This window comes from Terrapene carolina, unplaced genomic scaffold, assembly GCF_002925995.2.
Source record: "Terrapene carolina triunguis isolate 2854851 unplaced genomic scaffold, T_m_triunguis-2.0 Scaffold51599, whole genome shotgun sequence".
Taxonomy (NCBI): Eukaryota; Metazoa; Chordata; order Testudines; family Emydidae; genus Terrapene; species Terrapene triunguis.
In genome coordinates, this window is record NW_020715950.1 from 16,941 (window position 1) to 28,835 (window position 11,895).

Here is an 11,895-nt window from a genome sequence, read left to right on the forward strand (position 1 = left end):
CAGCTTGTGGGGAGGCTAGAGCCCGCCCCCTTCCCAGAGCCAGGGATCGAACCAGGAGTCCTGGCTCCCAGCCCCCCGCTGGAGTTGGGAACCCAGGAGTCTTGACGACCCCGCACTTCCATAGGGGACCCCCCAGTAGCTGGGGCTAGCTCAGCGCATGGCCCAAGGAAACTGATGCCCAGCAGTGCCAGGCTGGGCTAGGAGGGGTCCTCAGGAGCTGAGCGCAGCTCAGTGAGTGGACGGGGGGGGGGGGGGCCCAACTCAGCGGGGGGGGTCTCGGGGGGATGGTTGCAGGACAAAGCCAAGGCACTTGGAACAGCTGGCCGTTTCGGGGGGTGGGGGGTGATGTTGCTGGCTCTGGCTTTTGTGCCCCATCTCTGCTGGATCAACCCCCACCCCTTGCCTCAGTTTCCTTTCTGTTTATATGTTCCCCCTCCCCAGGGAAGAAGCTGGCCAGGATTGGCACGTTGGAAACAGGGACCAGTCCTGACTCCAGCGCCCACCTGCCCTGGGCTCAGAGGCATGGCAGGGTTGCCAAGGATGGATGCAGAGCCCTCCCCGTTGGGCGGCTGGCTGGACAATGGCTCTTGGACACCAGTGCCCACTGCTGCCCCCCACATGGACATGAGCACGCCGGCGGGCCCTGGCAGGAGGGGGCTGTGGATCTTTAATAGCAGTGGGGAGGACACATCACCCCCGTTCCTGACGGATGCTTGGCTGGTGCCGCTTTTCTATGCCCTCGTCATGCTGCTGGGGCTGGTGGGCAACTCACTCGTCATCTATGTGGTGTCCAAGCACCGGCAGATGCGCACAGCCACCAACTTCTACATCGGTGAGCATCCCTCCCATCCCTTCCCTGGCTGGGTGCGCCAGCCCTCCCTAGCCCCTGGGCACCAACCATACCCGTCTGGGTGCCCCAGAACCTGCCCCCCCCAGGCCCCTTCCCTCCCCGGCTGGGTGCGCCAGCCCTCCCTGGCCCCTGGGCACCTTCTCTCACCCAGCTGAGTGCACCAGCACCTGACCTCCCATACCTCCAGGCACCATCCCTCCCCTGGCTCGGTGCCTCAACCCCATCCCCAGGCACCATCCCACCCCCGGCTGGGTGCACCAGCCCTCCCTGGCCGCTGGGTACCTTCTCTCCCCTGGATGGGTGCCCCAGCACCTGCCCACTTGCTTCTGGACACCATCCCTCCTCTCCCCTGGTTGGGTGACACAGTGCCAGCCCCCCCCCCCTTTGTCCCTGGGCATCTTCCCTTCCCTGTCTGGGTGCCCAACAGCAGCCCTCCCATCCCCTGGCATCTTCCCTCCCCTAGCTGAATGCCCCAGCTCCAGCCCCCCTCACCTCCGGACACCATCCCTCCCCCAGCTGGGTGCTCGAGCACCAGCCCCGCCCCCATTCCCGAGCACCATCCCCCTCCACCCCAGTGGGTTCCCCTGCCTCAGTTCCAGCCCCCCTGCTCCTGGGTGCCTCACCACCCTCCTGGTGGATGCTCCAGAACCACCCCCGCCAACCTCAGTGCCTGGATGCCTTCCCTCCTGCTGCCCCCCCAGTGCTAGCCCCTGCACACCACTCCTGGCCTGAAACACCCCTCTCCATCAATGATCATCATCATGGCTCAACAACATGCACTGTACTGTCCATTAGCAAGAGAGTGGCACTGGGCTCCCCGCAGCCAATGCCCCTCAATCATGAGACACAGCCCCCTGCTATCCTAGCCCAGGGATCCCTCAACACCCCTGACTCTGGAAATTCCCTGTAGCACTGCATTCCCCCCATTATAACAGAGCACCCAGTCTGCTGTGGGTGGGGGTCCATACTTGCTTTCTGTTTAAAGAGGGACTATTCTAAGTCCTCTGAAATCCACACACTGACTCCAATTGTCTTGAAAATTGCTACATCTCATGGGGGCTTGGGGTAGAGTTAGTGACCCAAATTTGGGATTGTGTGAGAAAGGGGTTCCCGAGATACAGCTCCCCAAAAACCCAGCTCTTTACAACACCAACCTGTTCTCATGTCTTTAGCCAACAGCAGAGGCTCAAAGTACTACAGCTGTGGTCCAACTGATCTCAGTTGCTCAGTTAGTGCATGGCACCCACTGGAAGCAAACTTAGGCTTGGTCTACACTAACCCCCCAAATCGAACTAAGGTACGCAACTTCAGCTACGTGAATAACATAGCTGAAGTTCTAAGTACCTTAGTTTGAACTTACCTTGGCCCAGATGCGTCAGGCAGGCTCCCCCGTCGACTCCGCGGTACTCCTCTCGCCGAGCAGGAGTACCGCAGTTGACGGCGAGCACTTCCGGGTTCAACTTATTGCGTCCAGACAAGACGCGATAAGTCGAACCCAGAAGTTCGATTGCCAGCCGCCGAACTAGTGGCTGGGTATAGACGTACCCTTAGAGTTGAGATTTCTGGGTCAGAATACGTTGAACTGTCAGCCCAAAGAGACTGAACTTGGCATGTGTAGCAAGAGGAGGGTTCTGTTAACAGCAGCAGAGAACATATATTAAAGTGAGTGGGTGGCTCAAAGGCCTGGAGCTGTAAATCTTCAGCCTAAATTGCACCTGTGTGCTAAGTTTGAGCCCTGCTGGGGGCAGCTTTCAGCTACTGTGTCTCAAGCATGTCCTTGTTCCTTCTAAAAGTTTTCCCGAGGCCAAATTTTCTAGTGTAAGAGCGACATTGTAAAGTGCTCTAAAATCCCCAGGCAGGCTCTGATTTTGGATGGACAAGGAAACCAGTATTGATTAAACAGAGCAAAGGTGACAGACTGTTAAGATAATGTAGGCAGGTTTCCTGAGCAAGAGCACTGAGTGTGATCAGAGGAAAGCAAGTCATTGGGTCAGCTGTTCCAGGGGTTCCAGATGCACATCCCCCCCAGTGTGAGTGGCTCAGATTCTTATAGCGTATCTGGGGCAGAGCACGGGAATATGGGGGTTTCGGAGAACGGGGGGGGAGCAGTGCTGGGGGTTGGGAGGGTGCAGGTAGGAAAGTTGGGGGAATAGAGAGAGAAGTGTTTGGGGCTGCAGTGAGGGGGGCCACTAGGCGATAAATGGTGGGGCAGTGGCTCTGGTTGGGGGAAGACAATGGGGATAAAGGGGAGTAGGCGGGAGGCTGGCATCTTCAAATGGGAGTGGAGAATGTGGGGCTGACAGGCGCCCTGCCCATAATTCCCAACACTACCCACTCCCACCCAGCTCTTCATTCCCAGCGGGCTGTTCTGAGTGCATCAGGAATGAGGGACTCAGCCTGGGCTCTGGGGCTCATACAGCCCCAATCACCCAGTGCCAACCAATTATTGGCGGTTTATCCCTATGGGGAAGGGCAGGCCTGTTATCCCCATAGCAGAGGGAGGGAACTGTGGCACAGGAGAGACCAAGTAATTTTTCCATGTCTGTGACTGAGCCAGGCATTGAACCTTGGGCTTCTGGATCCCAGGCTGGCACCTGAGCCACCGAGCCCCCCCCCCATTGTCTGGCCAGTCACCACCATGGTCCCTCCCCCTGATCCCAGTTCCACATCTGTTCCAGCAAACCTGGCAACCACAGACATCATCTTCCTGGTGTGCTGTGTCCCTTTCACTGCCACGCTCTACCCCCTGCCCAGCTGGATCTTCGGTGACTTCATGTGCAAACTCGTCAACTACCTGCAACAGGTAGGGCTGGCTGGCTGCGGGGAGGGGCTGGTTGGGCTGGGGGTGCAAAGATGCATGGGTGAGTGTGTGCATAGGTGTGCTGGGGAGGGACATGCAGCAGCTGCTGATACTTGGGGCGCTTTACAGTGCCAGGGCCCTGCCCTGCAGGGAGGGTGGTGCTTGGCAAAGGGCCCAGGGCCCCCCAATTGCCTTTGCCTTGGGTCACTGGGCCACCCTTGCTCTCTGAAGGTGACAGCGCAGGCCACCTGCATCACCCTGACGGCGATGAGCATGGACCGCTGCTATGCCACCCTCTACCCGCTGCAGTCGCTGCGCTACCGCACCCCACGCGTGGCCATGGGCGTCAGCGTGGCCATCTGGATCAGTGAGTGGGATGTGTCAGGGCTGGGGGAGAGCAAAGAGCTGGGGAAGGGGCCCCCTAGGGGTGATGGAAGGAAGGGAAGGAGGGAGGAGAGCTGTGTCCCTGAACATGCATCCAGGACACCGACCCTGCAAAGCTCTTGTAAAAGGTTTCCCAGGGATTCCTGGCCTGATCCTGGCCAGTCCTGAGCCCAGCAGCACAGCCCCATACCCAGCACAAGGTCTCCTCTGGGATCTCTAAACAGAGGCAGAGGGAATTTATATTTGTGCCTTGGCATCTGATGGTCAATAGAAGCTTCCACCTTCTGTTCTGATTCTATCCCACCAGCACCCACAAATCTGCTAATTCACCTCAATCCAATCCACAGCCCCCTGGTATCCCAGCCCAGGATCCCTACACACAGAGCTCGGCTGGCACCTCTCAATCCCAACCTGTATCCCCTGCTATTCCAGGCCTTGCCTCCCCACCTCATCTCTGCTTTTGCCCCTCAATCCTGACCCACAGCCCCCTGCTATTCTACTCTCCTGGGTCTTTGCTGAACAGAGACGGATGCTAACCGAGAGCCATTGCTGATCAGCCTCAGCCATTCATGAATGTGCCAAATCAGTTCTCCTTATGCTCAGAGCCATAGCTGGACCCCAGGTCTCCCCAGAGCACTGGCCCCGTCATGCCTTTCACCCCTTTGCCCTCCTGTCCCCAGGCTCCTTCCTTCTCTCGCTGCCCATTGCCATGTACCACCGCACTGAGGTGGGCTACTGGTATGGGCTGCGCACCTACTGCATCGAGGCCTTCGCCAGCAAGATCCAGGAGCGCAGCATCATCCTCTACACCTTCCTGGCTGTCTACCTGCTGCCTCTGCTCACCATCTGCCTCTGCTACTCTGTCATGCTCAAGCGTGTGGGGCGCCCCATCGTGGAGCCCATCGACCACAACTACCAGGTGAGCCAGGGGCAGTAAACTGGGGTGTCTGTATTGGGGACCCCCTCTGCCCAATATATCTGGAAGCCCCATCACCCAGCCTCAGGACTTTTCTCAATAGGGCATGGAGTCCTCACCCGCAACTCCCCTGCTCTAACCACTAGACCCCACTCGCCTCTCAGAGCCAGGGATAAACCCAGGAGTCCTGGATCCTAGCCCCCCTGCTCTAAACCAGGCCTCTGTTCCTGCTCCCCTCTCTCAGCAGGTACAGCACCTGTCCGAGCACTCTGTCGCCATGAGGGCCAAGGTGTCCAAGATGGTGGTGGTGATCGTGGTACTCTTCACTGTGTGCTGGGGCCCCATCCAGCTCTACCTCCTCTTCCAGGGCTTCTATGGCAGCTTCCAGGCCAACTACGAGACCTACAAGATCAAGACGTGGGCCAACTGCATGTCCTACGCCAACTCCTCCATCAACCCCATCGTCTACGCCTTCATGGGTGACAGCTTCAGGAAGTCCTTCAAGAAGGCTTTCCCCTTCCTCTTCCGGCGCCGGGTGCGGGACGGCGCCGTCCTCTCCGGCTCCCGCAATGCCGAGATGAAGTTCGTCACTGAGGAGACCTAGTCTCAGCCTTAGGCGTGCCAGCCCTATGCGGCCTGCTCGTCCTGGCTGTGGACGCTGAGGTGGTAAATCCAATATGGCTGCTGGGCCACACTGACACTGCTCAGGGCAAGAGGCACCATTCAATGGAAGCTGTGGTGACTGGCTGTTCAGAATCCCTGGCTTGGAAGGGGCCAGTGATAATCAGGGCCAGGGGTTCTTCCCAAAGTGCCTTCTTATTTGGGGTTCCTCTGTGCTCAGGCTGAGGCATCCTCACAGTCCAAATACTGAGGCAACCAGAAACAAGCGGACACTTTGGGAAGTGTGTGTCCTAAGCCAGATGCCTTCCTTCCCTCCCTCCGCCCCAGCGTACCAGTGTCCTCGGCACATCATCGTAGCCTTGAGCATCCCTGCTGGCGCCTCAGGGATCTGCCCAGAGCATCTGGAAATAAAACTCTTTGGCTTTGTAAGGAGACATTGGCCTGATGTTTGGGGTGGGGGGCGTCTGGCAAGGTGTCTCCTATGCCAGGCTGGAGGATTGAGAGTGAAGTCTTCCCTCCGAACAAGGGGGCCAATGGCTTAATAACTCATCCACAGGGACCTGGGCTGAGACACACACCCGCCCCAGGCCCCTCTGCCCCAGCCGGTGACTGGCCCTCGGTGAGCAGCACCCTGTAGGCCCTAGAGCACAGGGCTCTGCTGGATCTGTCCAGCTTGTAGGTCCCCTTATTGCTCTTTGCTGCTCCCATCAGTCCCCCTGTTATGCCTGCCCCACAGCTCCACGCAGCCAATGGGGTTTAAAAACAAAGCAACTAGTCAATGACAACAACCCTTCCATGTAGGCTTGTTGGCCAATCCAAAGTAGTGGCTCAGCCAACCGGGGTGGGGGTTCTGTGTGGGGAGGGTTGGGACTGAAACAGACAATATCCACCCCCTTCCCAGTGGCCATCAGGGCGTCCTGAAGGCTGTGGAGTGTGGGTGGGTCAGTTTTAGGGCACCTGAGCAGGGGGTTCTTGAGCCTGCTGCAAAACCTATTCATGTGGGAGCTCCCTGTGCAGCAGGTGTGATGGCCACCATCTTGGCAATATCCAAAGCTAAAAGCCAGGGCTGCTGTAGATAGCTTGAGTTACAAAACCAGGGCTGGGGCTGGCACAGCCACCTGTCCTGTGCAGATCAGCCACAGAGATGGCAGCCATCTTGTTGCCAGAATCACTGCAGACTGTTTCACAGGAGAAATGCACAGACTCTGCTCTCCCATCTGTGTTCCACATCCTCCAGAGTGCAACCACAACAGTCACAAAATAAAAGCTCCCTAAATAACCCCCTTCATCCAACAATTTCAGTGTCTGCGAAAATCTGCTGGGGTCGTGATGGGTTCATGGGCAGAATGGACTGAGTAAAGTGTTTGCAGTGAGTAGCTGTGCCAGTTCTGTCTACAGTCGCCCAGCAGTCAGAGGATGCCAGCAGCCAGCGGAGAAACACCTGGATTGTCATCCCTTGCATTTAAACAGTGCCTTGCGTCCCACAGTGCTAGTGCCCCAGGAATGCACCTGGGAGTGGGCAGCGCCAGCCCCGGTGCTGGTGCAAAGGGGCACGAAGAGGAGCCACAAGGGGGAACAAAGCTCCTCCGAGCTGGTTGGAAAATTTTAGTTGAAACCATTTTCTATCAGAAAATGCCATTTTGGTTAAACCAAAAATTTTGGCAAAATCTTATGGACTTTGATGAAATTTTGCTTAGAAAACTGGGGAGGGGGGGATTTGAAAATGTCAAAACAGTCAAAAGTTTTGAAAATGTCAAAATTGCAACATTTTCAGGAAAAAAGTTTGGATTTTTGGCTTTTCTTTTGAAACAACTTTTCATTGAGAATTTTACATTTTATATATTGAAAAATCAAGGGTCAAAATCAAAATATTTTGTATTTATCAAAATCAAAGCATTTGGATTGCCCTGAAACAATTTTTCCTCAAGAATTTCATTTAGTGAAAAATGTTGAAATATCCTGATTTGGGACTGGGGTTTGGGGTTTTTTTGGATTTTTTTGCAGGTTGGAAAGTCCATTTTTTGACCAGCTCTGCTCCGCTGTACAGAACTGCCCCATGGAAACCCATGTGCTCCATTATTTCTTTGGGTACATCCTTCCCTTATGGCTAGGCTACCGGTACAAGGAGCTGGTGCTTATACTAGGGAAAAGTGTATTTTTAACTCCACCAGAACACCCTGTGCTAACATTACAGCTTGCCTTGGCCACAATGGGGTATTTAACGTTAGTTATTGCACAGTTAAAATACAACTTTTTAGCTAGTGGTGACATGGACAGAGGCACTGAATGAAAGAAGGGTGGTGCAGTTGTTAGCGCACAAGCTTAGAAGTGAGACAGCTAGGATTCAATTCCCTGTTCTGTCACCAACGCCCTCTTGGGCCTCAGTTTCCCAATACGTTACGGTGTAGTCTATGAATACATGATCGCATGCTAGTTTTTCCACCGGACCCCTGCCTGATTCAGTGCACAGGATGGATGTATTCAATAGGTTGCTTTCTCCTTGTTCAATGGTGTCCCCTGACTATTGACTGAACGTGATTCATATCCTGCTCTGAAGACAGAATTATTAATTTCTTCTTGGGCTTTTCTAGGGTGCTCATCACTATAACATCCGAGTGCTTCACAGCTATTAAAGAAGAGGAGGCATGACTCCCATTTCACAGATGAGGCACAAGGAGATTAAGGGCAAGAGAATCCATTAATTTTGGGTGTCTAATATGAGACACCTAGGACCTGATTTTTTGTTACACAATAGATAGCATGTTCAAAGCACAGCTCCTACTGACTGCGGGTGCAGCTGCAAGTGCTCACGGTCTTAGGTCAGACACCCACGAAATGAGGAATACACAATTAGTCACTGCCTGTGAAAAGTGTGGTTTAAGTGACTTGACCAGCAGCACACAGGAACTCAGTGACAGAGACAGGAATAAAATCCAGTTCTCCAGGGCAAAATTTAACTATCTCAACCATGAGATCCTCTTTTCTCAGCCTGCCACTCCCTGGCTCTTTCACTACATAGCTTCTAACATGTTCAGGGAATGAGGCAGGGGTTCTACAGACTTCACTGTACAACCCTAGACCAAGTCCAACCTGTATACTGAATGAGACAGGGGTTTGTGACAAAAATAGTATGCAGTCATGTAATGAAAGACTGTGCCATAATGTATATGCACAAGGAGCAGAGTTAAGGTGACACAGCCATCCTTTATTCTGGCATTTCCTAACTTTTGAGTGCTTGACTGCCCACTCCTTGCCCATTTTGAGTGCCCGCTCCTTGCCCATTTCACTGATTCCCAGCCTCTGTCCCAGCTCCTCGTCTGATCTCAGTCCCACCCCACCTTCATTTCCCTTTCTGGTTCTCAGTCCCAGTCCCCTCTGTCCCCTGGTGCAAGTCCCAGTCTCCTTACCCAGCTGGTCCCAATCTCTCTCCACCCCAAATCCTAGTCCCAATTTCCTTCTCTCTCCTCCCCACCAGTCTTCAGTCCCAGGCTCCTGCCCAGATTCTGTGTCCCAATCTACTCCCCTGCCTCTCACCTAGGACTGGTCTGCTTAGCCTTAGACTGGAGCATACTAAGTTTAGCCAAAGTCTTTAGGGATATTTAACAGCAAAGCTCTAGCAAGTCTCAAACTGTGATTTTTTTAAAGGCTTAGAATTTGTTCAAATTTGGGTGAATTTTCACCAGAAAAGCAAAAGGCACATCCCTCATACGAAAGCAACTCCTCAGCCAAATTTCAAGTCCCTGCTTCAAAGCCGGGAGTGCTAGAGCTACTCAAAGAATAGGTCACGAGATTTTTTTAACATGCACAAAAGAACATATCTTTCCCCAGCCTCGTTCTCAGAAATGGATAAAGTCTGGCAAAGTTATAAGCGACTGAAAACAGGGTCTTATAACTGGAAGTGTCAGGCTTATAATCAGGGCCGGCCTTAAGGAATATGACATCCTGGGTGAACTTGTATTTTGGGGCCTCTGGCTCCAGCTGCCTCCCTGAGCTCCCCACCCATGCCCATGGCCATATCTGCCTCCCCACCACTCCCTGCATCACCCTTGAGCCTCATTGTCTCCCCCCCCATTGCCCCAAGCTCCCTTCCGCAGCCTCACACCCGAGGCCCACCTCACTCCTTGCCTCTTGACCATGGCAGATCCCCCGACCATGGTGCTCTGGGTAGTCGCCTGCATTGGCCTGCTCCCCACCTGACCCTGCACACAGACATGCTCCTCAGAAACACAGCAATGCAGTCCACTGAAACCCCCCAGCGTTCATACCACGCACCCTGTAGGAACTAATGTTTGGTCAATCATTCGATCCCTTGAATTTATTGACCACATATGTCATGTGCTGCTGGATTTCTTCCCCAGTTGGCTGAGCAAAGCTGTGTAAATGACTCCCACTGTTGCCCGAAAGTTTGTGACTAAATAAATATCAGTGAAACTCCCCAAATCCTCTCCTACTCCTGACCAAATTCTAGGGCCTTCCAGCCAGTATACTCTGATGTGACAGGAGGGTGAAGGACGGCGGTAGCTCAGCTGAGGCAGTGCCGGCACCCACTGGAGTGGAATCATTACAGCAGGTAGCAAATTGCCAAATTTTGATTTTTCATGCACATTTTTGTCCCCAAATCGATTTTTTGCTAACACCCTCCCCCTGACTCCAAAAAAAATTGTTAATGAGAAATAGGTGTCCAAAATGTTTGGGCTTTTCGATGAGCTGTATTTTAAAATATAAAAATTTGGAAACAGGAGTAATTTTTTTTTAATCAAGGCAACATTTTGTGCTGTTTTTTCAATCAGCTGTGATAACAGTGCTATATATTGATATCATTGCTCTCTAATCCCTGTCCCCACGCAAGGAGTCCCTAGCGCTTTTCAATGCTAATGAATTAACCCTTGCACTCCCTGCGTGGAGGTGAGGAAATACTGTTTTTTCTTTCCATTAGTTTAGGCACTAGATTGGAACTCAGCAGACGTGGGTTCAATCCCCAGTTTTGCCACAGACTCCCTGTGTCACCTTTGGCAAGTCCTGTCATCGCATCGTGCCTCAGTTTCCCATCTGTAAAATGCAGATGTTAACCCTTCCTTTGTCAGACTGTGAGCTCTTTGGGGCAGTGATTGTCTTTCACTCTGTGCAGCACTTGGCATGATAGGGCTCTGCCATGACACACTTAATAATTTTCTCTATTTTACTGATGGGGAAACTGAGGCATAGAGAATGGAACCAATTACCTTGTCACATAATAAGCCTACTGCAAAGCCAGAGATGGAACCCAGGAGTCCTGACTCACAGAACCGCACCCCCATGGTCTAACCACTAGACACTACTTCCCTCCTAGAGCTGGGACTAGAACCCTGGAGTCCGGACTCCCAGGCCCCTGCTCTAACCACTAGACCCCATGCCCCTCCTAGAGCTGGGGATAGAACCCAGGAGTCCTGTCTCCCAGCCTGCCCTCCAACTTTAAGCACTAGATCCCCCTCACCTCCTGGAATAGGGGCAGGGAGGGGGTGGAGTTGGGGCCTGGACTTTGGGGAAGGGGATGGAATGGGGGCAGGGCAGGGGTGGGAGGGGGAGGGGCCTCATGGAAAGGGTAGGGTTGGGGCGGGGCTGGGGGCAGAGGCGGGGTTGAGCACCCACCGACGGGAGCAGAAGTCGGTGCTTATGCCCCCACTCCCTAGTGCTCCAACATACACATCTTCCCTGCCCCCTCACAGCCCAGCACCCCCAACCCCTGCAAGAAATCAACTCCCCCACGCCCTGCCTTCCAGCCACACTCACTGGCCCTGCTGGGTGGCAACTGTGTCTGCCAGGCTGAGCCTGGTCATGGGGCGGGGAATCGCTCCGGTCCCTCGGGAGTGGTGTGATCAGCCAGGCCAGGGCCTGCCCCGGCCGGGCTCCCCCAAAACGCACTTCCCCTGGAAGGGCCCAGCCAAGCTCTCCGCACTGTCCCCTTCCCCCCGCACTCCCCCAGCTGAGAGTGGCCAGGCTTCTGCACCAGTCCCAGGCAGCTCAGCTCTGGGGAGACAGGCGAGGTCCCACAGAGCTTGTCCACAGCCGGAGCTGCACTGGGGTCTGGCCAGTGGGCAGAGAGGAGCAGGGGAGTGAGGCTGAGGAGGCAGCCGGTGGGCAGGCCAAGAGGAGCAAGTGGTGGGTGGGGGGACCCAGAGGGGTCTTGGGGTGCAGTGCAAGCGGAGCAGGCCGGGGCCCCTTCTGAGCATGGGCCCAGCTCCATGGAGCCACTGGAGCCATTGTAAACCTGTGACTATATAAGCCAACCCTCAGTCATAGAATCATAGAATATCAGGGTTGGAAGGGACCTCAGGAGGTCATCTA

At 54.4% G+C, this 11,895-nt stretch overlaps 1 protein-coding gene across 1 annotated transcript; it reads left to right on the plus strand.

The window, feature by feature from the left end:
* The first annotated feature begins 522 nt into the window (after positions 1–522).
* LOC113405913 (G-protein coupled receptor 54-like) lies at positions 523–5,554 on the plus strand. The gene is made up of 5 exons (XM_026647235.1): positions 523–832; positions 3,529–3,653; positions 3,882–4,017; positions 4,715–4,953; positions 5,195–5,554. The coding sequence occupies exons 1-5, from the start codon at positions 523–525 to the stop codon at positions 5,552–5,554; spliced, it is 1,170 nt and encodes a 389-aa protein (XP_026503020.1).
* Positions 5,555–11,895: the final 6,341 nt, after the last annotated feature.

What these genes read in the sequence shown, in the direction of transcription:
- LOC113405913 (XM_026647235.1), top strand. Translation starts at nt 523, where the DNA reads ATGGCAGGGTTGCCAAGGATGGATGCAGAGCCCTCCCCGTTGGGCGGC. An exon ending in TCGTCAACTACCTGCAACAG is followed by an intron (nt 3,654 to 3,881) that starts GTAGGGCTGGCT and finishes TGCTCTCTGAAG; the next exon opens with GTGACAGCGCAGGCCACCTG. An exon ending in CAGCGTGGCCATCTGGATCA is followed by an intron (nt 4,018 to 4,714) that starts GTGAGTGGGATG and finishes TCCTGTCCCCAG; the next exon opens with GCTCCTTCCTTCTCTCGCTG.